General features: G+C 46.2%; 1 protein-coding gene across 1 annotated transcript in view; it reads left to right on the top strand.

Moving 5' to 3' along the window:
- Window positions 1-27,651, top strand: part of FAT2 (FAT atypical cadherin 2) — an 88,038-nt gene that overhangs the window by 6,345 nt on the left and 54,042 nt on the right. Inside the window, exons 2-3 of the mRNA XM_001110265.5 lie at window positions 16,093-19,371; window positions 21,336-21,650. Of these exons, the coding sequence (XP_001110265.3) occupies window positions 16,113-19,371; window positions 21,336-21,650 (3,574 nt within the window). The 5' untranslated portion in view covers window positions 16,093-16,112. The remainder of the gene's footprint in view (window positions 1-16,092; window positions 19,372-21,335; window positions 21,651-27,651) is intronic.

Here is a 27,651-nt window from a genome sequence, read left to right as displayed (position 1 = left end):
ATTTGGAAGTTGCTAAATTAAACTTTACCTTAAATTATTTAATTTTTACTGTCATATTTCAGAGGCAGCCTAATTTAGAGGCAAGTTTCCCAAATGTCTGGGGCTGTTTTTTAAAAACTACAAATTACTTAGCCCCATCCTAAGTCTACAAAATTAGATGGAGGAGTGTGAGGGTGAAGGACGGGAATCTATATATATATTTAAGCTCCAAGGGCGCTCGAGGTGAGGTCTAACTGGGCTTGGTAGCCATTGGACTAGCGGTTCAGAGTTTGGACTCAAGTCAGATAGACCATTTGTTCCAATCCGTGCTCCACACTGACTGGCCATTGACCTTGGACAAGTCACATGGCCTTTCTGACCCTCAGTTTTTTCATTTGTGAAATGGAGACAGATGAAAGGATAGTACCTGCCTCTGTGGGTTGCTGAAAGGCACTGAGACATCCACAGCACAAGCGCTCACTAAATGCTAGGTGCTATAATCAACATTACTATTATACTGGGCAGAGACCGTATGCGATGGAGCCAAGGGAGTGCTGAATCTGGCATCTGAAGTTTTGTGTTTGAGTCTTGACCGGGCCACTTGCTAGCGGTATATGACCTTGGACAAGTCTTTTGAGCCCCCGTCTCCTGGCCTTGACTTCCCCATCTACAAAATGGAAATACTCCTTGCTTCCTTCCTAGGGTCTTTGAAGGAATTAAATAAGAAAATGGACCAGAATATTGCTCCAAGAACAGAAAAATGCTGCAGGAAGTAAACCCCAATGAGCTGGAACCCAGCTAAGCCTGGGAACCCTGTGGAAAGTGGGCTTGCCATTGTCCTCGTGGTTCTGTGAGGGCAGGCCGGGCAGGGGAGGGTAAAGGGAACCGTTGAGGTGTCAGTTTTCCACAGCCCTGGTATGCCCTGGCATGGTTCCTGAGCTTCTTGGTTTCTGAGAGCTGTCTCCTTCCTGGTTCCTGGGGCAGGAAGGGTCCAAGATCCCATAGCTGTGAAATCCCATGCAATTTGCAGGTAGTCCAAATGCTTTTATTATTTTAATGTCTTCTTCTTTTTTAATTAAAGTCTTCTTTGAAGTCATTTACTAGTGTTTTAAAAACTTTTTTTTTGAGACAGAGCCTCGCTCCGTCACCCAGGCTGGAGTGCAGTGGTACAGTCTCAGCTCACCACAACCTCTGCCTCCCAGGCTCAAGTGATTCTTGTGCCTCAGTCTCCCAAGTAGCTGGGATTACATGTGTATGTCATCACACCCAGCTAATTTTTTTATTTTTACTAGAGACGGGGTTTCATCGTGTTGGCCAGGCTGGTCTTGAACTCCTGACCTCAAGTGATCCACCCACCTTGGCTTCCCAAAGTGCTGGGATTACTGGCGTAAGCCACCATGCCTGGCTCCTAAAAAAAACCTTTTTAATGAAGTATAATATGCATACAGAAAAGTGCGCAAATCACAAGGGTACAGCTCAATTAATTTTTCAGAAACTCACCAGCTCCCAGATTAATAAATAGAATATTACTACTATTGCAGAAACCCTCTTTGTACCCTTTTCAGTCACTCACCACTTCCCTCCCACATAAGAGTGACTCTATCTTAATCTAATCTATAGATTTGTTTTGCCTGTTTTTAAACTTTATAAACATGGACTACCACAGTATGTACTTTTTAATATATGGCTTCTTTTGCCCCATATTTTGTGAATGGGATTCATCTCTGTTGTGCCTGGAACAGCAGTTCATTTTCTTTGCTGTGTAGTATTCCATTATGTGACCGTACTGAAATATACTTGTCCATTCTGCTCTTGATGGCCATTTGGTTTGTTTCCAATTTGGGGCTGCTATAGCTAGTGCTGCTTTGCATAGTCTTGTGATGAATCTTTTGGTGAACATATGTTCACACTTCTGTTGACCTAGAAGTGGAACTGCTGGGTCATGAGCTGCGCATATATGAATGGAACTCTCTTATTTTCAGGTTAAGTTCTATTTATTACAAGTAGAACATGGCTCCCCAGGGTTCAGTATCTATCTAGAAGATCAAAAGACCCCAGGAAGATGAAAAGCTGCCTCTGAGGTTGGAGATGCTGATGAACAGAGGCGTGTGCAGACAGTGACATGCGTAGGCTCAGAGACTTCCAGGTGATAAAGTTAGGCATGAAACTCAGATCTGTTGCGTTCCTTCTCCCATCTGCTCTTCTGTTTGACTTTAGCAGTAACGTTGTGTCCACTTTGCTTGAGGGCCAGTGTTCCCCACACCAACAGTCAGCAGACCACCTACAGGGGAAATATGAGTCCCACTTTGAGTCCCACGGCAGCCCTCCTGAAACAGGCTTTTGGAGGAAGAGGTTGCGATTTTTAACACAGTGACATTTGAGAATCACTTCTCTAGCCTGAACAATTTCTAAAGACTGCACTCTTTTCCTGATGTCCTCCATCCCCTCTCCGCCAGGGCGTAGGATCAGGCCACATTTGGGATATCAACTTTGAAAAGAGGCATGGTAGAGTGTAAGATCCTAAAGAAAGAGATGGTTCCCTTGTTCAGCAGTTCTCGAACACCGGTCATACCAAAATCACCCAGGGAACTTGTTAAACATCTATTTCTGAGCCCCACCCCTAAGGATTTTGATTCATTAGATCTGGGGTGGGGCTGGGAATATATATATTTTTAACCTTCACCCCCATCCCCTTGGGGAATTCCTAATGGTGGGAATCACCAGTTCAATCCACCGGCCAGCTTTGTAGATGAGAACACAGACGGGCCCAGCCGCTCTGTTGAGTTTTGTGTCTGCTGATGGCTGGGTGGAGCAGTTGCCTTGGCTAAGAAAAATTGGTATGTGTGGACGGAACCCAGGGGGCTTGAATGTTGAACACGGGGACTTGGCCTGCAGCCCACCGGCAGCGGCTCATTTGCATCTCATTAGTATGCACCTTGGGTTACTCAGGGCGCTCCCAAATCATCCCTGACCTCTCTCGTGCCTTGGCTCTGCAGTGAGGTTCAGCCAGCTCAGCAGCAGGACTGGATGCATCAGACAGCAGAGAGCCTGTCTTGCCCCACTGCCAGAGCGCAGCTCCCACCTGCAGCAACCTGCCTGCCTGCCTGGCTTTGTCCTAAGCTGTTCTACTCAGAGGGGAGAGGACAGACAGATGGCTGGGCTGGGCTGGGCTGGGCCAGGCTGGAGGAAATGGGAATGAGAGGGGAGACTGGAAATGAAACCTATGCTGAGAATCTGTGTTTGCTGGCGGAGAGGATCTGAGGTTATGTGATCCCTGATATGGGGGAGGGATCATATCATCCTTCCCCTTCACAGTTGCTCTTTCTAACCCATGGGCATGGGGAGCGGGCCAGGGGGACTGTTGGACACACAGGTGATCTGAGTTTTATCCTGGCTTGGCTCATACTAGCTGTGTGATCTCAGGAGTTAAATAACCTCTCTGAGTCTCAGTTATCTCATCTACAAAATGAGGATAATTATAAGGTTGCTGTAAGCAAGCTTAAAAGAGATAATGCCTGCCAAGTGCTCACCACAGGGCCTGGCACCCAATAAATGTTCAATAAAAGTCAGCTGTGAGCAGCTGCATGCGCCTCTGCAAGCACTCCATAGTTCCAACCTCACCGTCTTCGGGGCAGCTGATGAGAGCTCAGCAGAGGGTTAGCTCAGGGAGGTAGGAAAGCTGGGACTAGTCTCCGTTCCCAGATGGATGGGTGGAGTCTCCATTAAATGAGGGGATTTGCTCGGGGCTCTCTCACTGGGCCTCCTGCTTGGTCCTCCGATATAATACCAAAGGAGTAGGGTCTGAGGTCCCTGGATTGTCATCTTCATCACAGCAGCTACCTCGCGGGGGCTCACACGCAAGCCACTGTGCCCACCGCTTTGTGCCCTTCTTCTTAGTTCTGACCCTCATAACATAAATGAGGGAATGATTATGTTCCCTTGTTTACGCCTGAAGAGACCGAGCCTTTGTCAGGTCCCATGATTTGCTCAACATTACATACAACCAGCAGTGGGCCAGGGCAGGACTCCAACACAGGCATCCCCTCTCCAGAGCCTGAGTGTGTGGCCTGACTGTAGCCACCCCACCTCCTGCAGGTGCCTGAGTTAGAGGCAGAACCTGGTTGGGAGTGGCCACGTGAGACTGATGGGCTCACGGAAGGGAACAAGGAGAAGCTTCTGTTTCAGCAGTTAAGAGGAACAGTATTCCTTTTGCTGTTGGCCACAGGACCTGCTGGATCCTGGGAAGACCGCTTATTGTGTCTTGGATAGAGACAAGAAGGGGGCCCAGAGTGGTCACCCCAACATGTCAGTGGCAGAGCACAAAAGATCGGGAGATGTATGTTTTTATAGAATGTGCAGGACATTTTCTACCTGGTGTTTTCACTGTCAATACTCTTCTGACCACTCTGCCCCCTCTTCAACTCTGAAGGAGGTCACATCTGTTATTATTTTAATGGTGCTCAAGTTGCTGCTTGAGCTTTGCTGCAAATCACTGCAAAAACAGAAGGAATGTCACAAAGACCCGTGTGTGTGTGTGTGTGTGTGCACGTGTGTGTAAGGGACCCTCCCACAAAAGGCTCCTGGGGCACGAGTGAGGGTCAGCACACGTACAGAAAAGAATTCCTACATTCTACACAGATTTTTTTGAGCACCTACTGTAATGGTAACAACCACCACCCATTAGCGACCTTCTGCATGACTGGCGCCATGCCAAATGCCATCCATGCATGTGTTCATTAAATCCTCCAGGAAGGTGTTACTAGCCCCATTTCACAAATGGGGAAACTGAGGCTTAGAGAGGCTCAGCTTTGCCCCTCAATGCAAGCAGAGGCTGTTTTGAGGGCAGGTCTCATCCTGAAACCAGTTCTTTCTCCCTGCACTCTCCTCTTGACTAATGCAGAAGACCTTGGCCTTGTGGGTTCCTGAGGATCCTACAGGTTGACAGCGGAGCTGGGGTTGGGAGAACAGCATGGCCAGTGGCAAAATCCCAGGATGGGGAGCCTGGGTTCTGGTTCCAATTCTGCCACCAACATGCTATGCAACTTAAAGTGACCCCTTCCCTTCTCTGGGAATAGTTTTCTCGTCTTTATTAAACAGAGCTTGGACTCATAGTTGTCTTCAAACTGTGCCCTAGGGAGGCCGTGGATTTCACTGACAAAGGGACGATGCATAGGGGATGGGTCTCTGGGGCTCCTCTCACATCTATCATAGCAGGTCTGTTTCAATCTACTTAACATAACAAGAATGATAGTTATAAAATAACAACAGCTAGCATTTATTTAGCAACTACTAGGTGCCATGCATGTGCTGAAGGTTCAACAGGTACCATCTAGTTCTACCTTCAGAACACTATCTGAGGTGGGTTCAGTTAGTATCTTTCTCTCTCTCTCTCTCTTTTTTTTTAAAGTATTTGCTTATTTGTATTTTAAATTGACAAAATTTGTATATATTTATGGTGTGCAACATAATGTATTGATAATGTATGCATTGTGGAATGGCTAAACCAAGCCATTTAACACATCCATTAACTCATATGCCTTTTTAAAATTATTATTTTTTTATATTTTAGAGATAGGGTCTTGCTCTGTCACCCAGCCTGGAGTGCAGTGGTGTGATCATTGTTCACTGCAGCCTCAAACTCCTGGGCTCAAGCAATCCTCCCATCTCAGCCTTCTGAGTAGCTAGGATTACAGATGCAAACCACCACACCTGGCTAATTTTTAAATGTTTTGTAGAGATAGGATCTCGATATGTTGCCAAAGCTGGTCTCAAACTTCTGGCTTCAAGCAATCCTCCTGCCTTGGTCTCCCAAAGCTCTGGTATTACAGGCATGAGCCACCAAGCCTGGCCCCTACATGCTTATTTTTTTGTGATGACAACATTTAAAATGTATTCTCTTAGCAAATTTTCAAGTACAATATACAATGCATTTATTAATTATAGTTACCATATTGTACCAATAGATCTCTTGAACTTACTTCCCTTCCAAACAGAGAGCCCCAGAAGTGGGCCTGGATTTGTTGATCCCTCAGAATTCCTACTTTCCCTCCTTCCTACCCCAAGCCCTGTGTTCCTGATGTTCCCTCTGGCTTAGGAATTTTTCAACTCCAAATGGAAATTTTGTATTCTTTGACCATCTCCCCAATCCCCACCCTCACCCCAGCCACTGGTAACCATCATTCTATTCACTGTTTCTATGAGTTTAACCTTTTTAGAATTCACACAGAAGTGAGTATATGTGGATTCTAAAAAAGTATTTGCAGTATTTGTCCTTATGTATTTGGCTTATTTCACTTAACATAATGTCCTCCAGGTTCATACATGCTGTCACAATTGACAAAATTTACCCACCTTTTAAGGCTGAATGATATTCTCTTGTGTATATAGGCCATATTTTCTTTATTCATTCATCTGCTGATGGACATTTAGGGTAATTCCGTATCTTGGCTATTGCGAATAATGCAGTAAACACGGGCCTGCAGGTATCTCTTTGACATACTGATTTCGTTTCCTTTGGATGTATACCCAGTGGTGGGATTGCTGGAGCATATGGTAGTTCTATTTTTTATTTTTTGGGGAACCTCCATACTGTTTTCCGTAATGGCTGTACTAATTTACATTTCCACCGACAGTGTCTGACGGTTCCCTTTTCTCCACATTCTCTTCAACAGCTGTTATCTCTTGTCTTTTCGAGAATAGTCATCCTAACACAATCTAATTGTGGCTTTAAGTAACTCTCTTTCAAAGGTGAAGAAAAACAGAGGCTCAGAGATCAAGTTATCCAAGGTCGCCTCAGTTGGGACTTGAGGTCTGTGTTTGAAAACTCATCCTTTCGCAAAGGATTCCACTGGATCAAAGTGGCAAGAAGCACAGGAGAGTAAGCACCCCACAAAACGAGACCCATTCAGCAGGTACATTCTGGCCTTTGCATTTTGTTCTCTTCTTCATCTGAAAGCAGCTTTCTAGTCCTCCTGGAGAGTCTGTTCTGTGTTTAGTTTCTAATGAATAAATACCAGGCCGTGTTCTGCTAAGCTGGAGTTGGCTTTGATCTTTTTTTTTTTTTTTCACCTTTCCCTTTTCATGGATTTTAATGGTTTTCATCTAACAAACTCCTCCTACCAGAGAGCCCCAGAAGAAGTGGGGCTAGAGTTGTTGATCCCTCAGGATTCTTCCCTTCTCTCCCTGCCACCCTAGGCCCTCCAGTTCTGAGGTTCCCTCTGGCTTAGGGATTTTTCAGCGGCAAATGCAAAGCTCATAGATCCATATAAACAATCCTAAGAGGAAGAGACCCCAGACACGCCTCTTCCTCTCTCTGGGCCTCATTGAGTATCAGGATCTGCACTCTCAGAAACCCACAGCGGCGTTTTCCTTGCTGCCATCTCAGGGCCTTTGCGTTGCCTGTTCTGTCTGGAACTCTCTTCCTCAAGATAGCTCTGTGGCTCTCTTCCTCACTCTGTTCAGCTCCCTGCCCAAATGTCACCTTGTCATATGGGACTTCCCTGACTCCCCTTTAAAAAATAGCATCTCCCCTCCGTGCTGTACCTCTTGCCCCACATGATGTTTCTTTATATTGCTTTTCATCACTTGGCACAGTCAATATTTTCTTGTTTATTGTCTCTCTCTGCTACTAGAATACAGTCTCCACAAGAGCAGAAACCTCATCTCTCTTGTTCGCTGCTCTAGATGCCTGGCACAGGGCAGGCCCTCAGTGAGTGTTAAATGACTGACTGACTGAATGAATGAATGAATGAATGACTTTGGCAGAGGAAGCTCAATAATAAAACACTTTCTTCACGTCACCCACTTTGTTCCTTTTCTTCCCCAAAGCCCAGGCCACTGGAAGCCCTTTTCTTCCTTCAAATATTCATTTCTCCAGGGTCATACTATGACTTTTGAGCGCTCTAAGCATCTTAGTCTTTGTGGGCCCCTTCTTCCATGAAACAATTATAAATTATAATTATGTAGTCATAAATTAAAAATGATGTTCTATGACAGCATTGGTATAAAGATGCATATATAGTCATGTACCACATCATGACATTTTGGTCAGTGTGGGACTGCATATATGAGAGTGGTCTCATAAAATTTTAATGCCATACTTTTCCTGTACCTTTTCTATGTTCAGTTACACAAATACTTACCATCGTGTTACAATCACCTACACTATTCAGTACAGTAGGAGCTGTATAAGTTTGTATCCTAGGAGCAATAGGCTGTACCACATAGCCTAGGTGTATAGTAAGCTTCACTATCTAGGTTTGTGTAAGTGCACTCCATGATGTTTGCACAATGACAAACTTGTGCAAACTTCTCGAAAACCATGAATGACTCCCTACTACTAAGGAAAGAAATTATTTTAGTGGCTAAGACTTGACTAGCAGGTACCTAGAATGTCACTATTCTTTCACTTACAGTTTTTATTCTGGTTCAAATAGTGACACATTTCTCAGAATGTATTCCCATTGTTAAGTGAGACATACCTGTGTTATTATATATCCAAACTCTTCAACCTAAAAGTTTTTCTTTCTTTTGTATTTAAAATAAACTAAAACATTTATTATTGATTCCATTTTCAAATTTAAAAGGAAATTCTCAATAATTTATTAACTATAGTAACTTTCTACAGTAGTCCTCATTCCTGAAAAGATGCTTAAAAACCCAAAAACCTATAGTATAACTTAATTGATTTAAACTAGGGGTGAGTGAAATGTTTTTAAATGTTCTCCTGGTAATTCTAATATGCGCTAATAGTTGAGGCCCACTGTTCCAGATAATATCTCCCAGTTTGCTCCCTCAGATCATTCCCATCCTCCTCTAAGACATAATTTGGGGGCATAGTCATTCCAAAAGCTAACCATTTTAAAAATACCCCCTTGTTCCTACACCATACTGCTAAGTATATTTATGAATTTTAGCTTTTTCCCTTCCATATCTTTCTAGCCCACATATTAAGATCTCAATTTTTCTTAAGAGATTCTCCCTTTTCATTCTGCTTTAATAGTATGTGTAGTCCTGGGTCCTGGGTGTGCCCACTGTGCCTTATAGATGAGTGGACCCAGCATTCTTCTCTGAATCTCATGAATCCTGTGGTTCCTATGCCATGTTCTCTAGAGCTGGGCTGTCCAATGTGGTAGACACAAGTCACGTGTGGCTTTTAAAATTTAAATTAATTAAAATAAGATAAAACGAAAAACTCAACTCCTCAATTGTACTAGCTGCATTTCAAGTGCTCAATAGCCAGCCACGCATGGCTCGTGGCTCCCACCCTGGACAGCACAGAGACAGAACACTTCACCACTGCAGAAAGTTCTGCTGGAAAGCGCAGCTCTAGAGTGAGCCCCAGCTACTCCAGGCCTCTGGGATGTCTCTCTTCTTAGAATGTGGATTCCTATTCTGTGCCGGTGCTTGCATCCATCACCTACTAGATGAGTGAACCTGGGCACAGTCTTCAAATTATCCAAGCCTCAATTTCACAATTACAGATTCAGAGTAATGAATGTCATAGTACAGATGATGATGGTACATCACTAACTGGTACTGAGTGTGTTCCAGTGCTAGGTATTTGCCGTACTTTACCTCATTCAGCCTTCTCAAGAACTCCACGAGCTAAGTACCATGATCATCTCCCTTTGACTGAAATCAGCAAGGTTAAATGACCACCCAGGGCCACACAGCTGATAAACAGAGAGCTGGGATTTGAAACCAGGTCTGTCTGATATCAGAGCCCACTTTCTTAGCTTTTAATTCTGTCAAGTACTGCATACTCTACCCAAAGACCAAGTGAGATAACGCATGCAAATGCTTACTTGAAAACTTATAGATTATCATACAGATGTAAGACAGAATAATTTTTGTCATCAATAATAAAAAGAATACTAATAAATAATGGGACCCCATGTCCCAGCTCTCTTTCATCCATGTTTTAGATAAGGATTTTCTTTTTAGCCATTTCTAATTCCAGACTAGGACAGGTCTGGCTTTTACAGTCAACCCCTCTAAGATGGCCTGTCTGCCAGCTGACCTTCAGACTGCCATTTACTGAGCCATTATTTGTTCTAATAAGGTGTTACTCTGCATTTTTCCTCCCTGTGCTTTCACCTGTCAAATTTTCTGTTTTCCCTGTAGTCCTGGGAAGTAGGTAGGAGTAGCTATCATTATCTCCATTTTACAGACAGGCAAATTGAGGCCCAGGAGAGATTCTGTGGCATTCTCAAGTCACAGGACCCATCAATGGCTCCAACCACTGACTCCACTCCTGGCCACATCCAGTTCTTTGTTTTGTTACATGAGAATTCAACAGTGGCTGCCTACTAACTAACAAATGACTCACATGTTCATACAAGTTTCTTGAAAGTAAACTAAGCCTCTCTACCCTCAGTGAACTCCAGTTGTCTTAAACCAACAAAGCTGGTGTTCAAGCCCTGTCCATACCAGAGTGGGAGTCTTGAACGGGAAAATCCCTTTTTTGGTCTAATGTCAGATTACTCATCCCAATGATGTAGCCCTGTCCTGGTCCTGCTTCTTCTCAAAAACCGTCAATGACTCCCTACTACCAAGGAGAGAAATTATTTCAGTGGCTAAGACTTGACTCGCAGGAACCTCGAATGTCACCATTCTTTCATTTACAGTTTTTATTCTGGTTCAAAGCACAGTCCCTCTTTATTTCTCTCACCTCCTTAAGGTTTTTCATAAATAGAATATATTTAGGATTCTTTCTTGAGAGTCACAAGAGCCAGTCTTAGCACTGAACACGTGGGGCAGACGGTAGGACAATTAGAGGGGTTTGGAATCACCAATCCATTACAGCCCTTCCCTCTATATGCACACACATTATTTACAGATGAGGAAAAAGGTCCACATGGCTTAGGTGACTTGCTTGACCAAGAACAGACAGAGAATGAGTGACTTTAGGTCTCAGCCTCCCAGAACCCAGGTCAGGGGGGATCAGTTTATTACACTGACTCTCAAACAAGCATTGGCAGGTGTATAACCCTGATCCACAACCAGAGGAAATCCCTTCACTGCCTTTGCGGGGCTCGTTTAGGGTCTGATAGAGACCATAGGTGTGCACAGGCCAAAGAACCATGCCTGTATGAGTTGGAAGGGCCGTCAGAATGCTTCTTATCTCCCCCAAGGACAAATACCCTCCTACAGGAGAATATGCTCCTCAGGTGGCCGCCCAGATTCTGCTTGGATTCCCCCAGTGAGGAGGAGCTCTCCACGTTCAAACTTTTATCCATGAGTTGGATAAAGACATGGATGTTACCACTATCAGGTTTCTGAATGTCGGAATCAAGATCCTGAGAAGCTGGAGTAGAGAGCTGAAACACAGGGTGAACTGAATCACAACCTCTTTAAAGCCCTACAGCGCTAAGTTGCAGAAAATCAGCCTGCACAAGCATAGATCAGGGATGACGGAATAATTTGTCTGAAAGTGTTTTTTGCTTTGTTTTGTTTTGTTTGAGATGGAGTCCTGCTCTATCACCAGGCTGGAGTGCAGTGGCGCGATCTTGGCTCACTGCAACCTCCAACTCCCTGGTTCAAGCGATTCTACTGCCTCAGCCTCCCGAGAAGCTGGGATTATAGGCACGTGCCACCATGCCTGGCTAATTTTTGTCTTTTTAATAGAGACGGAGTTTCACCATGTTGGCCAGGATAGTCTTGATCTCCTGACCTCATGGCCTCCCAAAATCCTGAGATCACAGGCATGAGCCACTGCACCTGGCCTGAAAGTTTTTATTATCCACAAACTCAACTGTTAATAGTATAAGCCAGGTGCTAAAAAGTAGTATTACTGGGTAATATTTGTTGAAAACTGTATCACGTATTGTGCTCAGCACTTATGTGCATTAACTCACTTTCATTCTCAAAATGATCTCAGGAAGCAGGGAAACTAAGGATCAGAAAAGGCAAGCCATTTGCCCAAGGTCACACAGCCAGAGTCTGTGTGTTGTTAGCCACCTTTTCCCGCCTTCCACATCTTTGAAAGGGGGCTGGGAGTTACATGGAGGCAAAGTTGGTTCATACATGTATCCTAAAAGGGTCCATTCATGGCCAGGTAGACACAGAACTAATGTACCCACACAATTATTCAAAAAATTGACTACTAAGTATGCATGTGTGCCCTCTTGTAAATGTGCATATTCACTCAGATGCAGGTCTCTTTCTGGGCCTGAGGAGCCAAGGAACATGAGGCCCCACCCCAGACAAGCGCCTGCTCGCAGCTTCCCAGAACAGTCTGTGGCTAGGCCAGCAAGCTTAGACTCGACCAGAGACCAGTGGCTTCCTGCTGCGTTGGGGCACAGGCTGGACCTTCTCCAGAGGCTTCAGCGGACCCCGCCCTCAACCCAGCCCAGGCTTTGATTCTGCCGTGGCATTAAAATCTAATAACGAATATGTCCTGAGTTTTGTCTACATACCAGGCACTGTGCTGAGTACATTAATGTGCATGATCTTATGTAGTCTCCATAAAGCCCTATGAATATGAATGCAGTCCTCTTAATAGCCCTGTCTCACAGATGAAAAAGCTGAGATTCAGGGACACTGAGTAACTTACTAAGGTTAAACAGGTAGCAGGTGGTAGAGCTATGACTTGAACTCAAACAGTCAGATTCATAAGTGACCACAGCTCTTTCCGGAAGCACGGTCGGGAGGAAAGAACCTGGCTCTAATTCTCACCCTGTGACTTTGGGCAAGTCTCTTTCTTTCTTTGGGACTTTACTTTCCAGCTTCCAAAAGGAAGGAATGATCATGAAGGGCTCTTCCAGCGTTCATTCTGTCATGGCATTTCCTGAGTCCAGATTCTTCCATTTTTCAACTAGTATTGATTGAGCCTTGTTCTATGCCAGGCACTGTTCTAGGCACTAGGGAATTCATCTGTGAATAAGATACACAAAACTCCTCTCTTCATGGAGTCCAGTGTCAAGTGGGAAGACAGTCATTAAACAAGTAAACAAGAAAATATTGGGTAGTGATAGGTGTCATGAAGAAAATAGGGCAAAGTGATAAAGAGGGAGTTGGCAGGAAGGTTACTCCAAACAGGGGCTCAGGAGGTGATATTTAAGTGAAAACTGGTTGACAAGAAGGAACTATTCATGTGAGAATCTTAAGGGAGGCAGGAAGTGCAAAGGTGCCGAGGCAGGTCCCAGTTTTGTGTGGCTGCAGCTTGTGAACTGGAGAAGTAACATGGGCCAAGGAGCTTCTGTTTTAATCTAAGTGTTATGGAAAGCCACAGGAAAATTTTAAGCAGGTAAGTCAGATGAATTGATGTATGTTTACACAAGATGTTTTAAAATAGTGGTCCCTGGGTGTCGTGAACTAGGAAGGTAGTACAAGGAGCCCTGCGAGCCTGTTCACTCATCTGGACCTGAGGCCAGGAAACAGCTGTGCAGACACTGTTCCCTCCCTCAGCAAACTACTCCCCAGGTGTGCAGGTCCTACAGCCTGGGCAGGCCATGGGCACCAAGCCGCCATCCCAGGGTGCATTCTCTCTGCATTTTATCCTCCTCCAGGGAGACCCCTCCTCTTCCCCTTCCCTCCAGCTCATCTTAACGGCGCCTGCGCTGCAAGGCGCCTGTGCAGCCACCGAGCAGAGTATCTTGCTGGGACCTGCCCAACACGGGTACTGACCTGGGGAACAGGAAGCTCTCCATACAGCAGGGCAGGCAGGGCTGGGAGGCTGCGTGCACCCTGGGTTCGCAGAGCTGTGGAGCCAGTGGACCTGGGCCTGGGGTGAGGACTCATTTTCCCTTGGGGTTTCAACTTTAAAAGCAATGCCATCCTGCAGGTGTTGGAGGCCGAATGACTCAGGGGTCCCCTTCCGTTTGTGGGGGCTGGGTCAGGGGTAGGGTGAGTGTGGCTTTTGCCTGGGGCTGGCGCCACTATGGGCTGCAGCCCTAAGCATGGAGGGACAGTCGGGGGCAGGCAGGGTGGGGAATGTACAACAGCTCTTTCTGCCACTAGCTTTCAGACCTCGAGTGAAGAGTCTGCCTCCTTCCTGCCCTCTCTTTTCTGAGGTGCCTGGGCTTAGGGCACCACCAACAGAATCTCAAGAGTCGGGAGGCAGGTGGTAGGGAAGCTGGAAGGGTGGGACATATTGAAATTATTTTCTGTCACAGGCCTTCAGACTCCGAGTTAGGCAGACTTTTCTATTCCTGCCTCTTATCTCGGGATGCTGTCAGCAGGATCTTGGGGAACCCTGTGCCCAGTTCACACAGGACTCTGGGAAGGCTCGGCTCCAAGCCTCTCCTTCCCCCTTTGCCTTGGAAGTTTAACTCTTCCTTGGCTTTGAAGAGCAAGGCAACTGGAAAATCAAGTCTGGCCAGTTTTATCCAAGAATGCTTCAGCACATCTGGCTGGCAGCCACGAAGCTCCTAGGAATCAAGGCTCCCAGGGGCAAGCCAGGCATCAGCCTGGTGCACCAGTCCTACACATGGCCCTGCCAAACTCTGCCCCGCTCCTACCTGCCCCTTGCCGCATCCTTGGCCCTGGTGAGTCTCACATTTTCACCCAGGCTGGAGTTCAGGGATGGGCTCTGTGGGAAACAACAAGGGTCTAAGACAGGCAAAGCATTTATTCATGATTAGTTCAACAAGAACTAACTCCCAGGGACTAGTTCTTACCTGGTCACACACTGTGTGACTTGGAGCTTGACTGATTTCGACTTTGGGGCTCTATTTCCCCATCTATGCTCATCTAGGATGAAAAGCAGGGATAGAACCCCATCATCTCTAACGTTCATTTCAACTCAGACATTCCAGGAGCCCGGGAGTTTTCATGTTCCAGGTTACAAGATGAGTCCGAGTCATGCCCTGTCTATAAGGGACATGTGGTGAAACAGGTATAAATAGGACTGGGGCAGGGAGGCAACCCTGGTCTGTGCAAGGAGTTCCCACTAGCTATAAGGCCCTGGGCAGCTCCCTTCCTTTTATGAACCTTAGTTTCCTATTATCAATAATGGCTGATATTAAGTTAGAACTGACTATAAACCAGTCACTCTGATAAGTCATTTACCTTTATTATTTCACTAAATTTTCACAACAATCCTATGAGACTGATAATTTTTTGATCCTTATTCTACAGAAGGTGAAATGAAGGATCATCGAGGTTAAATAACTTGCTCTAAAAGTCACCTACCTAGCAAATGACTGAGGCAGGGCTGAGAGCCAGGAAGCCAGACACCAGGCCTGGGATCTTGGTCACTTTGCTTTCCTGCAGCCTCTGCATGTGCGGAAACAGCTCAGTTTGGCTAGAGCTCAGCCCTAATGGAAAGGCCTTGTAGGAAGGAGAGAGAGAAGAGTAGTTTAGAACCAGATTGCTAAACTTGGTTCCTGGCTAAGAGTTGGGACTATCTCACCATCACCCAAGGACTCACAGAAAGTTTTTGGGAAAAAGAGTAAGAGTTCAGGACTGCGTTCTAGCTGCTGAGTGCCTTTGAGAGAGCATTTTGAACTAGTCTGCTATTCTTCAGCCACGGGGTTTCTCAACCATGGCACTACTGACATTGGGGCTGGATAATTCTGTTGCAGGGCTGATACGGTTTGGCTGTGTTCCCACCCAAATCTCATCTTGAATTGTAGTTCCCATAATCCCCCAGTATCACGGGAGGGATCCAGTGGGAGGTAATTGAATCATGGGGGTGTGTTTTTCCCATGCTGTTCTTGTAATAGTGAATAAGTCTCATGAGAGCTGATGGTTTTATAAAGAGGAGTTCCCCTGCCCACGCTCTCTTGCCTGCTGCCATGTAAGATATGCCTTTGCTTTTCCTTTGCCTTCTGCCATGATTGTGGGGTCTCCCCAGTCATGTGGAACTGTGAGTCCATTAAACCTCATTCCTTTATAAATTACCCAGTCTCGGGTATGTCTGTATTCTCAGTGTGAGAACTGACTAATACAAAGGTACCGTCCTATGCACTGTGGGATGTTTAGCAGTATCCCTGGCCTCTACCTGCCAGATGCCATTAGCACCACTGCGCCCAAGATGGGACGGCCAAAAGTATCTTCAGACATTGCCAAGTGTCCCTTGAGGGTCAAAATCACCTCCAGTTAAGAACCATAGCAGTAGAAACCATTTTTTTTTCCTAACTTGCACCCTGTCTTTTATTTTCTGCCCAGGGTTTCGGGAGTTTTCCACCATGACTATTGCCCTGCTGGGTTTTGCCATATTCTTGCTCCATTGTGCGACCTGTGAGAAGCCTCTAGAAGGGATTCTCTCCTCCTCTGCTTGGCACTTCACACACTCCTATTACAATGCCACCATCTATGAAAACTCTTCTCCCAAGACCTATGTGGAGAGCTTCGAGAAAATGGGCATCTACCTCGCAGAGCCACAGTGGGCAGTGAGGTACCGGATCATCTCTGGAGATGTGGCCAATGCATTTAAAACTGAGGAGTATGTGGTGGGCAACTTCTGCTTCCTAAGAATAAGGACAAAGAGCAGCAACACAGCTCTTCTGAACAGAGAGGTGCGAGACAGCTACACCCTCATCATCCAAGCCACAGAGAAGACCTTGGAGTTGGAAGCTTTGACCCGCGTGGTGGTCCACATCCTGGACCAGAATGACCTGAAGCCTCTCTTCTCTCCACCTTCATACAGAGTCACCATCTCTGAGGACATGCCCTTGAAGAGCCCCATCTGCAAGGTGACTGCCACAGATGCTGATCTAGGCCAGAATGCTGAGTTCTATTATGCCTTTAACACAAGGTCAGAGATGTTTGCCATCCATCCCACCAGCGGTGTGGTCACTGTGGCTGGGAAGCTTAACGTCACCTGGCGAGGGAAGCATGAGCTCCAGGTGCTAGCTGTGGACCGCATGCGGAAAATCTCTGAGGGCGATGGGTTTGGCAGCCTGGCTGCACTTGTCGTTCATGTGGAGCCTGCCCTCAGGAAGCCCCCAGCCATTGCTTCGGTGGTGGTGACTCCACCAGACAGCAATGATGGTACCACCTATGCCACTGTACTGGTCGATGCAAATAGCTCAGGAGCTGAAGTGGAGTCAGTGGAAGTTGTTGGTGGTGACCCTGGAAAGCACTTCAAAGCCATCAAGTCTTATGCCCGGAGCAATGAGTTCAGTTTGGTGTCTGTCAAAGACATCAACTGGATGGAGTACCTTCATGGGTTCAACCTCAGCCTCCAGGCCAGGAGTGGGAGTGGCCCTTATTTTTATTCCCAGATCAGGGGCTTTCACCTACCACCTTCCAAATTGGCTTCCCTCAAATTCGAGAAGGCTGTTTACAGAGTGCAACTTAGTGAGTTTTCCCCTCCTGGCAGTCGGGTAGTGATGGTGAGAGTCACCCCAGCCTTCCCCAACCTGCAGTATGTTCTAAAGCCATCTTCAGAGAATGTAGGATTTAAACTTAATGCTCGAACTGGGTTGATCACCACCACGAAGCTCATGGACTTCCACGACAGAGCCCACTATCAGCTACACATCAGAACTTCACCGGGCCAGGTCTCCACCATGGTTGTCATTGACATTGTGGACTGCAACAACCATGCCCCCATCTTCAACAGGTCTTCCTATGATGGCACCTTGGATGAGAACATCCCTCCAGGCACCAGTGTTTTGGCTGTGACTGCCACTGACCGGGATCACGGGGAGAATGGATATGTCACCTATTCCATTGCTGGACCAAAAGCTTTGCCGTTTTCTATTGACCCTTACCTGGGGATCATCTCCACCTCCAAACCCACAGACTATGAACTCATGAAGAGAATTTATACCTTCCGGGTAAGAGCATCAGACTGGGGATCCCCCTTTCGCCGGGAGAAGGAAGTGTCCATTTTTCTTCAGCTCAGGAACTTGAATGACAACCAGCCCATGTTTGAAGAAGTCAACTGCACAGGGTCTATCCACCAAGACTGGCCAGTAGGGAAATCAATAGTGACTATGTCAGCCATAGATGTGGATGAGCTTCAGAACCTAAAATACGAGATTATATCAGGCAATGAATTAGAGTATTTTGATCTAAATCATTTCTCCGGAGTGATATCCCTCAAGCGCTCTTTTATCAATCTTACTGCTGGTCAACCCACCAGTTATTCCCTGAAAATTACAGCCTCAGATGGCAAAAACTATGCCTCACCCACAACTTTGAATATTACTGTGGTGAAGGACCCTCATTTTGAAGTTCCTGTAACATGTGATAAAACAGGAGTATTGACACAGTTCACAAAGACTATCCTCCACTCTATTGGGCTTCAGAACCAGGAGTCCAGTGATGAGGAATTCACTTCTTTAAGCACATATCAGATTAATCATTACACCCCCCAGTTTGAGGACCACTTCCCCCAATCCATTGATGTCCTTGAGAGTGTCCCTATCAACACCCCCTTGGCCCGCCTAGCAGCCACTGACCCTGATGCTGGTTTTAATGGCAAACTGGTCTATGTGATTGCAGATGGCAATGAGGAGGGCTGCTTTGACATAGAGCTGGAGACAGGGCTGCTCACTGTAGCTGCTCCCTTGGACTATGAAGCCACCAATTTCTACATCCTCAATGTAACAGTATATGACCTGGGCACTCCCCAGAAGTCCTCCTGGAAGCTGCTGACAGTGAATGTGAAAGACTGGAATGACAACGCACCCAGGTTTCCTCCTGGTGGGTACCAGTTAACCATCTCGGAGGACACAGAAGTTGGAACCACAATTGCAGAGCTGACAACCAAAGATGCTGACTCAGAAGACAATGGCAGGGTTCGCTACACCCTGCTAAGCCCCACAGAGAAGTTCTCCCTCCACCCTCTCACTGGGGAACTGGTTGTTACAGGACACCTGGACCGCGAATCAGAGCCTCGGTACATACTCAAGGTGGAGGCCAGGGATCAGCCCAGCAAGGGCCACCAGCTCTTCTCTGTCACTGACCTGATAATCACATTGGAGGATGTCAACGACAACTCTCCCCAGTGCATCACAGAACGCAACAGGCTGAAGGTCCCAGAGGACCTGCCCCCCGGGACTGTCTTGACATTTCTGGATGCCTCTGATCCTGACCTGGGCCCCGCAGGTGAAGTGCGATATGTTCTGATGGATGGCGCCCATGGGACCTTCCGGGTGGACCTGATGACAGGGGCGCTCATTCTGGAGAGAGAGCTGGACTTTGAGAGGCGAGCTGGGTACAATCTGAGCCTGTGGGCCAGTGACAGTGGGAGGCCCCTGGCCCGCAGGACCCTCTGCCATGTGGAGGTGATCGTCCTGGACGTGAATGAGAATCTCCACCCTCCCCACTTTGCCTCCTTCGTGTACCAGGGCCAGGTGCAGGAGAACAGCCCCTCGGGAACTCAGGTGATGGTAGTGGCTGCCCAGGACGATGACAGTGGCTTGGATGGGGAGCTCCAGTACTTCTTGCGTGCTGGCACTGGACTCGCAGCCTTCAGCATCAACCAAGACACAGGTACTGGGGGTGGGGTAGGATAGGGTGCCAGGGCCTGGGGTAGATGGGCTGAAGGAGAAAATAGAGATTCCTGTGTATTTTATTTTTAATTTGTTTTTACTGGAAATATATGTCTATATATGTGCATATAGACATACACATATATGCACATATATTACATATTCTGTTTATAAACTTAATACATCAGATTATAAATTTTTTATATACAATTTTAAAATGAATGCTCCCCCATGTTCCATCATCCCAGATATAATCTTTATTAACAGTTTGGTCTATAATCTTCTAAAGTTTCTTTCTTTGTGTCTTATATATCATATATTGTTCATTTTACTATTATGAAAATATAGTATAATAGATACTATTCTAAAATTTACTTTTTTCATGTCATATAACATCAACATATTTTATTTGTCAGTTCATTTGTTTTAATTGGCCACATATTATTCTACCATATAGGCATAATATTCTTATTTATATACTTTTACTTATATACCTCAGTCTCTACAGAAAAAAAATCTTTTCTTTTTTTGAGACGGAGTCTTGCTCTGTCACCCAGGCTGGAGTAAAGTGGTGTAATCTCAGCTCATTGCAATCTCTGTCCCCCGAGTTCAAGCGATTCTCCTGCCTTAGGCTCCTGAAAGTAGCTAAAATTACAGGTACCCACCATCATGCTCGGCTAACTTTTGTATTTTTAGTAGCGATGGGGTTTCGCCATATCAGCCAGGCTGGTCTCGACCTCCTGACCTCAGGTGATCCACCCATCTTGGCCTCCCAAAGTGCTAGGATTGCTAGTGTGAGCCACCATGCCTGGCCAAAAAATTCTTAAAAACGAAGTTTCTAGGTCAGAGGACAATGTGCATTTTCTGTGTTAGCAAGTATTTCCAAATTGCTCTCCAAAAATGTGACACAACCACATTCCTTTTTTTAAGTTTCAAGGAAAATATGTGTAAGTCAGCACTTTTTGAGTGCCCAGTACTGGTAAGGCCCTAAGATAGGTACCTGCAGGAGATCCAAGGTGACTAAAGGCAGATGGCTGCCCTCAAGGAGTTTGCAATTTGGTAGGTGATTTATTTCCACCAAAACCAAGTTGTAATAACTTGTTCTCAATGTTGGCTTTCAGCAACCTTTGTCTCTTAACTCCAGCCACTGAAAGAAAATAGCTTAATCTAATTAAGCTGTGTAATTAGAAAGAGCATTAGATTAAGAGTCAATCCCAGACCCAGTTCTTCCACATACTTGCTACATGATCTTGGTCAAGTCGTGCTCCCTCTCTAAGCCTCAGTTTCCCCAGCGGTCGTCTCTGTCATGCTATGGCTGTAAGCATGGGCCACGCCCTCTCACACAGACCCTGCCAGTACAGCATGATCCATGAGAGCTTGGGGTGTAATCTTCTTTTGCTCATTCTTGGACCCTCAACTTCTAGAATAGTGCTAGCCCATAGTAAGCAATTTGTGGAGGGAATGAACTAAAAAATGAAGCTCAGCCCCTTAAAATCATGAAAATGATGGAGAAGGGAATGGCAATTTATTCATCAAATCCCTAACCCTGAAATTGATTATCTACCAGGACATAAAGTGTGAAGGAAAGAATTTAAGGACAACTATAAGAAAACCTCACTTACAGAATGTGAAATAGATCAATGGAACTTGGGTTTAAGTAGTCAAGAGAAAGTAGATAAACTACCACTGTCTTCTGAAAACCCTAAATATGCTCACATGCTAAAGGCATGGGCCCATTTTAGCAGAGGAATGTTCTGAGAGGTTCTAGAATAAGGATATTAATTCCCCTGTGTTCAACTCAGCATCCCCCGCATTATATTGGTAGAAGCAGTTTCTTCTTTTCATAGGAAATCTACTTATTAATATCCTTTCCACAGTACAGTTTGGGGAATGGTGGGTAAGGGTGATTTCTAAAGCCATTTTGAGCTCTAAAGTATTTTGGGTTTGCTGACTTACTGTCCCTAGGAATGATTCAGACTCTGGCACCCCTGGACCGAGAATTTGCATCTTACTACTGGTTGACGGTATTAGCAGTGGACAGGGGTTCCGTGCCCCTCTCTTCTGTAACGGAAGTCTACATTGAGGTTACGGATGCCAATGACAACCCACCCCAGATGTCCCAAGCTGTGTTCTACCCCTCCATCCAGGAGGATGCTCCCGTGGGCACCTCTGTGCTTCAACTGGATGCCTGGGACCCAGACTCCAGTTCCAAAGGGAAGTTGACCTTCAACATCACCAGTGGGAACCACATGGGATTCTTTATTATTCACCCTGTTACAGGTAAGGATCCAAAAACTGGTTGAACAGGGATCTCTAAAATAGTGGTTCTCAAATTGTGGGCCCCAATCAGCGCCATCAGCATTACTGTGAACTTGGAAATTCAAATTCTCCAGCCCCACCCTAAACCCACTGAATCAAAATTTCGAGGGTGAGGCCCAGCAATCCGTGTTTTCGCAAGACTTGCAGGGGATTCTGATGTATTTCAAATGTGTGCTAACATTTGACAATGCTGTTCTACAAAGTCCATCTCTGTGTGAAAATGAAAAGGATCTGTCTTCATGTTTCTTTCCTTGGGGCCCAAGGAAACTAAGCAGGTTGCCCATTGGTCAACCTGAGACTAGTTCAGACCTCCAAATGGTCCCAACCTGACTCTCTCCTGAGTCATGAGCCACAGGTTGAATCCCTTAACCCTTGTTTCAGACTGATCTCAACCCTGCCCAGAGTGTTGGCAATGTGAATCCACTTATGTTGTCAACCATCTCGGGAGCACCTGCCCAAAGCCTTCTGGGGCAAGGATGGTGGATGGTTGGGAGAAATCCAGACATTGGCAGCTGGCAGCAATGAGTCAGACATTGCCCATAAAGGTGTTTTGTTTGATTTGCTTAAGCTTTATACAATTATTTTTTAAGTTGCAGCCAACACATAAAATTAGAAAATTCCACAAAACATTCCAGATTTCTGGTTGTTCTTTAAAAATGGAAGGATCAGGCCACACTGTCTTCATAGTCCCACTGGGCCACAGTGGCCCGGAGCCAACAGCTGCTTTCTTTGTAGACCTGGCACAGATGCTCTGGTCCCTGCAGTTCCTGCCATCCCCTGTTATTCCCAGCCTGCCTCCCTCATTGACACCACCTGCCTGGCTTTCCTTGGTGCTGCAGTGTGAGAGCTAGGTCCCACTGCTGCCGACGCTTCTTAAAGCCGCATCTTCCTCTTGGGGGATGAACAACAATCCTATTGTAGAGAAGGCTGACATATTCCCCACTGAACCCAACATCCTGTTTTCCGTCTCCAACAATTTACTCTTGTTCGAGAAGGATGGAACCTGGTGAGATTGGAGGAAGGGAAGAATGCGGGCGGGCAGTCCCTTTATTCTTAAGACAAAAGGGAACCAGGAGGAGGATGAGGCTGGGAGTCCTGGAGCAGACAGGAGGGTGAGTTAGATATAAGTGCCTATTTGCCTGGTAACATTTGTTGCCAACCTTTCCTGTTAACCTTTGACCTCAAGGTATGGAGTAGTTCTAGGAGGAGGATGCTTTTCTCCTGGAAAACAGGCTGAAGCTGGCTCTCTACCTGGGCCCACCCTGTCCCTCCCTGTCCCTCCCTCTTCAGGAGTGGGAAGAGATCTCTCACCTAAGGCATTAACTTCTCAGCTTCTTCCAAATCCTTGCTCTGTTTACTATCAACAGTTCCCTGACAGCAGGTCTGGCAAAATGCCCTAGAGGGCAGAGATGTTCTTAGCCTTCCTGCAGTTGAAAGGAAGAAATCTTTATACGCATGAACTTTTTCAAAAGTAGAACAAATCACCAATGCGCCCCCAGCCCACCTTTCTCATCACCATCATTACTTTGTCCCCCTTCCCTACTTGGATGCCTTGCATGGCTTCCCTGTGCCCTTAAGATAAAGTCAGTAAACCAGACACAGTGGCTCACACCTGTGATCCCAGCACTTGGGGAGGCCGAGGCAGGAGGATAGCTTGAGCCCAGGTGTTCAAGAGCTCCCTGGGCAACATGGCGAAATCCCATCTCTATAAAACATACAAAAATTAGCCTAGTGTGATGGTGTGCACCTGAAGTCCCAGCTACTCAGGAGGCGGAAGTAGCAAGACGGCTTGTGCCTGGGAGGTTGAGGCTGCAGTGAGGCATGATCACATCACTGGTCTCCAGCCTGGGTGACAGAACAAGAGCCTGTCTCGGAAAAGAAAGAAAGAAAGAAAGAAAGAAAGAAAGGAAAGAAAGAAAGAAAGAAAGAAAGAAAGAAAGAAAGAAAGAAAGAAAGAAAGAAAGAAAGAAAGAAAGAAGGAAGGAAGGAAGGAAGGAAGGAAGGAAGGAAGGAAGGAAGGAAGGAAGGAAGGAAGGAAGGAAGGAAGGAAGGAAAGAAAGAAAGAAAGAAAGAAAGAAAGAAAGAAAGAAAGAAAGAAAGAAAAGAAAGAAAAGAAAGAAAGAAAGAAAGAAAGAGAAAGAGAGAGAGAGAAAGAAAGACAGACGGGAGGGAGGGAGGGAGGGAAGGAAGGAAGGAAGGAAGGAAGGAAGGAAGGAAGGAAGGAAGGAAGGAAGTCAGATTCTGCTGTGTCCTACAAAGTCATGCCTGGTCTGTCCTTGCTGACCTCTCTGGCCTCATCTTGCCCCTCTCCTGCTGCCCCTCCCCATGTTCCAGTCACATGGCCTTCCTCCGTCGGGGCCCCTCCACACAGAATTTTGCATGTGCCATTCTCTCTAGCAGGCAACTCTTCTCTCCTTTTGTCTGGTTAACTCCCGCTCTTCTTTCAGATGCCAGCCCAGCTGTTCTTACCTTAGAGAAGGCTGTCCTGATACCCTAACACACTTTCCAGCACCACCTACTCCTTTTGTGACGTTATATTCACTTGTGTGATTATTCCATTAATAGTCTGTGTCCTTCACTAGACTTCAGAGTTCCCCCAGAAAAGGGACCCTAACTGTTGGTGCCCACCACAATTTCTTCTGTACCTGTCACACATTAGGAGCTCAACACATAATTGCTAAATGGATGAATGAATCTCTGCCAGCATCCACAATGTTTTGTTAAACTTAGGATTCATTCACACACTCAGCAAATGTTTAAAGGTGTCTGCCCTTACAAGGCTTCTAAACAATGTGCCGTGGAGTTATATGAAGACAAATAAAACACGATTTCAGGTGTTGAGCAATTCAGTCCATCAGGAGCATGAAGATTTGGATATAAACACGATAGAACCAGTTTGAAAGGGTGTAACATCGTAAAATATGCGTAGATACAGTGCCCTGGCCACTCAGAAGAAGGAGGAAGCTGCTCTGGGTGGTAGATCTGCAAGGGCTTCATGGAACAGGGGTGGTTATGCTGAGCTGGAGGGTGGGAGGATTTTGAGAGGCAGCAGTCTGGGAGAGCAAATGGGTGAGGATGATGACACAGGTGCTATCTGAGAGGGAGGAAGACCCTGATCTTGTTGAAGACAATACAAGTAGATGGACTTTCTAAAGGTTTATCATAGTTCCACCACTTATAAATAATGAGATCTTGGGAAAGTGATTTACCTGCTCTATGCTTGAGTTTTCTCACCAGTGAAATGGAGATTATAATAGAGACCACCTGGGCTGTTGTGAGGATTAAATGAGTTAATATACAGAGCTACAGAAAGAGCTTAGCTGAATGCCTGTGCATGTGAGAGCTCCAAAAGGGTTGGTTCTTTGATGCTGCAGGAGGGAAGAAGAGGAAGATAAAGATGGAAAGGTAGCTGGGGCAAGACCTAGATTGTGGTGACTCAGGATAAGAGGAGTTCAAGATCAGGAATCTATCAGAGATAGAATCAACAACAGTAGGAAAACTGTTGGAGGAGGGAAGATGAAGGGTCAAATATGGGTCTGAGATGGGGTGCTGGGGAAACATTTGTTTGGAGGAGAAAAATGGTAAGAGTGAAGTCCACTGAGTGCCACCTCATCCAGGAAGGGCGAGAGGGGTTTTCTATGCACCTTAGTGAATGTGCACACAGCCCTGTGGAGGTGGTTCTGCTATATCCCCATTCTATTCAGGCACTTCTTGGGAACTCTGACACTGACTTCAGAGAGGAGGATGAGGATGAGAATAGGGGCCACTGTGCAGGATGCCACAGGGCATTGATTCCAGAGGCACAGGACCTTAGAAGGTCAGGGGAGGCAGTGGCGAGAGGCAGAAGGAGAAAAGAAAAACCAAATGGGGTTGGAGGAGAGAGGGAGAGAGAGACAGAGAGGCTGAGATTCAGAGGCACAAGGGGAGACGAGAGAGAAGAGCTGGAAGAGAGAAGTAGGATGGTGAAGGAGATACACAGAGAGAAAAGAGCAAAGGGAGAGGAGAGAAGGGCAGGGAGGAAAGGAAGGGATGGAGCCAGATGGAAGGCTTACCTGCCAAGACCCCCTAGTCCTTACGTTCTTCCTGGGGGACCCCAGCCCAAGGCCCTCCCCCATGAGGCACCTGAGCTTGGGGCCAAGCTGGGACAGTGTCCACACCCTCCCGTCCCACAGGAGTGTGTCTTTCCTTCCCTTTGTTCTTCTTTGCCTGGAAGGGTGCCTGAGTGTGGAGCTTCTCAGGAGCCTTCTCCAATTCCTCACATGCCAACCTTCAGTTAGGGAAGAAAAAGCTGAAATGACTTGTGTTCAACTACACAAGGCGAAAACATGCCCCTAACAGAGCCCACATCCTCACACCACACTCCCATTGCCATGACTGGAGGCTCTGGCCCAGCACCGAATCCCTGTTCCCCTTGCTGAGCTCCCAGCTCTGTCACTGAGCCCCCCAGGGAACCTCTGGGCTCTTCACTGAGCTTCTTTTTCTACACTTAATTCCATGATCTCAATCACTTCATCACCTAAACAAGATCAGGAAACTTACTGAAAGTGTTCAGATGTTCCATTAACCTTGACCAGTAACTCTGGTTTCATTTACAAGAGACCATCCACATGAACCATGGCCTCTGAGGCCATGGCTTTGGATGACCTCTGGGCCCCTGAAAACCTCCACCTCAACTTCCCGGAATCTTGCAGAGAGCTAGCACCTTCTCTGCCCAACTTCTTCAATTATGGATGAACTGAGAGAAGTGAGAGGAGATGAACTGAGAGGAGCCCCCTCTCTATTCATCTGGCACCAGCCTGTCATGGGAAGAGCCAGTACTAGGACCCTAGTGAATAGTAATAATAATAAATGGGGAAAATGCTATCACTTCGTGGTTTCTCTGAAACTGAAGGCAATAGTTGTTATTTCTGCTGCAGCTCCTGACAAGCTGCTTTTTTTCTTTTTCTTTTTTTTTTTTTTTTAAAGGAATCTTGCTCTGTCACCCAGGTTGGAGTGCAGTGGCGCGATCTTAGCTTACTGCAACTTCTGCCTCTTGGGTTCAAGCAATTCTCCTGTTTCAGCCTCCCTAGTAGCTGGGACTACAGGCACATGCCACAACACCCGGCTAATTTTTTTGTATTTTTAGTAGAGATGAGGTTTTACCATATTGGTCAAGCTGGTCTCAAACTCCTGACCTCAGGTGATCCGCCCACCTCGGCCTCCCAAAGTGCTGGGATTACAGGTGTGAGCCACCATGCCCGGGCGACAAGCTGCCTTTTTTACTCAACAATATATTGTGTGCAGCATTTCCCCATCTACAAAATGTATTTTGAATAGTTGCTTAAGATTCCTTTTTATGTAAACTGTATACAACTGGTCCCTTATATGGATTGTGTCCAATTATCTGCTTTTAAAACATGACTAAGGTGAACACTGTGTGTACTCATCTTCCCAGATGTATGCACTGATTTCCTTAGAATAAATTCCTTAAAGTGGGATGAGAAGTTCAGAACTTAAGCCAGAAAGATGTTAAAGGTCGCCCAATTCCATTCCTCCTTTTGCAGAGGAGGCTGGGGTTGAAATAAGGTTGAGAGAATTAACAGGAGCTTCCTGGAGTCAAGCAAGGCACAGAGGGGATTAGTGGGTCCCCTGTAAGGAACCTGAGGCTGGAGTTGGGGGTTGGCAGGGCCATAGGAGGGGAAGGGAGAGGCTGAGGCAGGAGGTAGAGTCCTTTCTGGAGGCCTCCCAATCCCAAAGACCCTGAATGCTTTCCCAGCCTCACCATGACCCCTAACCCATTCCTGTCCCAACATGTGAATTCTCAGAATTGAATTGGTTGCCAGGACTTTTTCAGATGTAAAGATAGAAACCCAATGCAGGTTGGCTGAGGCAATAAAAGACATTGTTTTTCTTACTTTATGGAAAATTCCAGACATATGATGGCTGCAGGCACAGGTGTAGCCAGCGTTCAAATAATGTAATG

The sequence above is a fragment of the Macaca mulatta genome, chromosome 6 (genome assembly GCF_049350105.2).
Source record: "Macaca mulatta isolate MMU2019108-1 chromosome 6, T2T-MMU8v2.0, whole genome shotgun sequence".
NCBI lineage: Eukaryota > Metazoa > Chordata > Mammalia > Primates > Cercopithecidae > Macaca > Macaca mulatta.
This window is presented reverse-complemented; position numbering and strand designations above follow the sequence as displayed.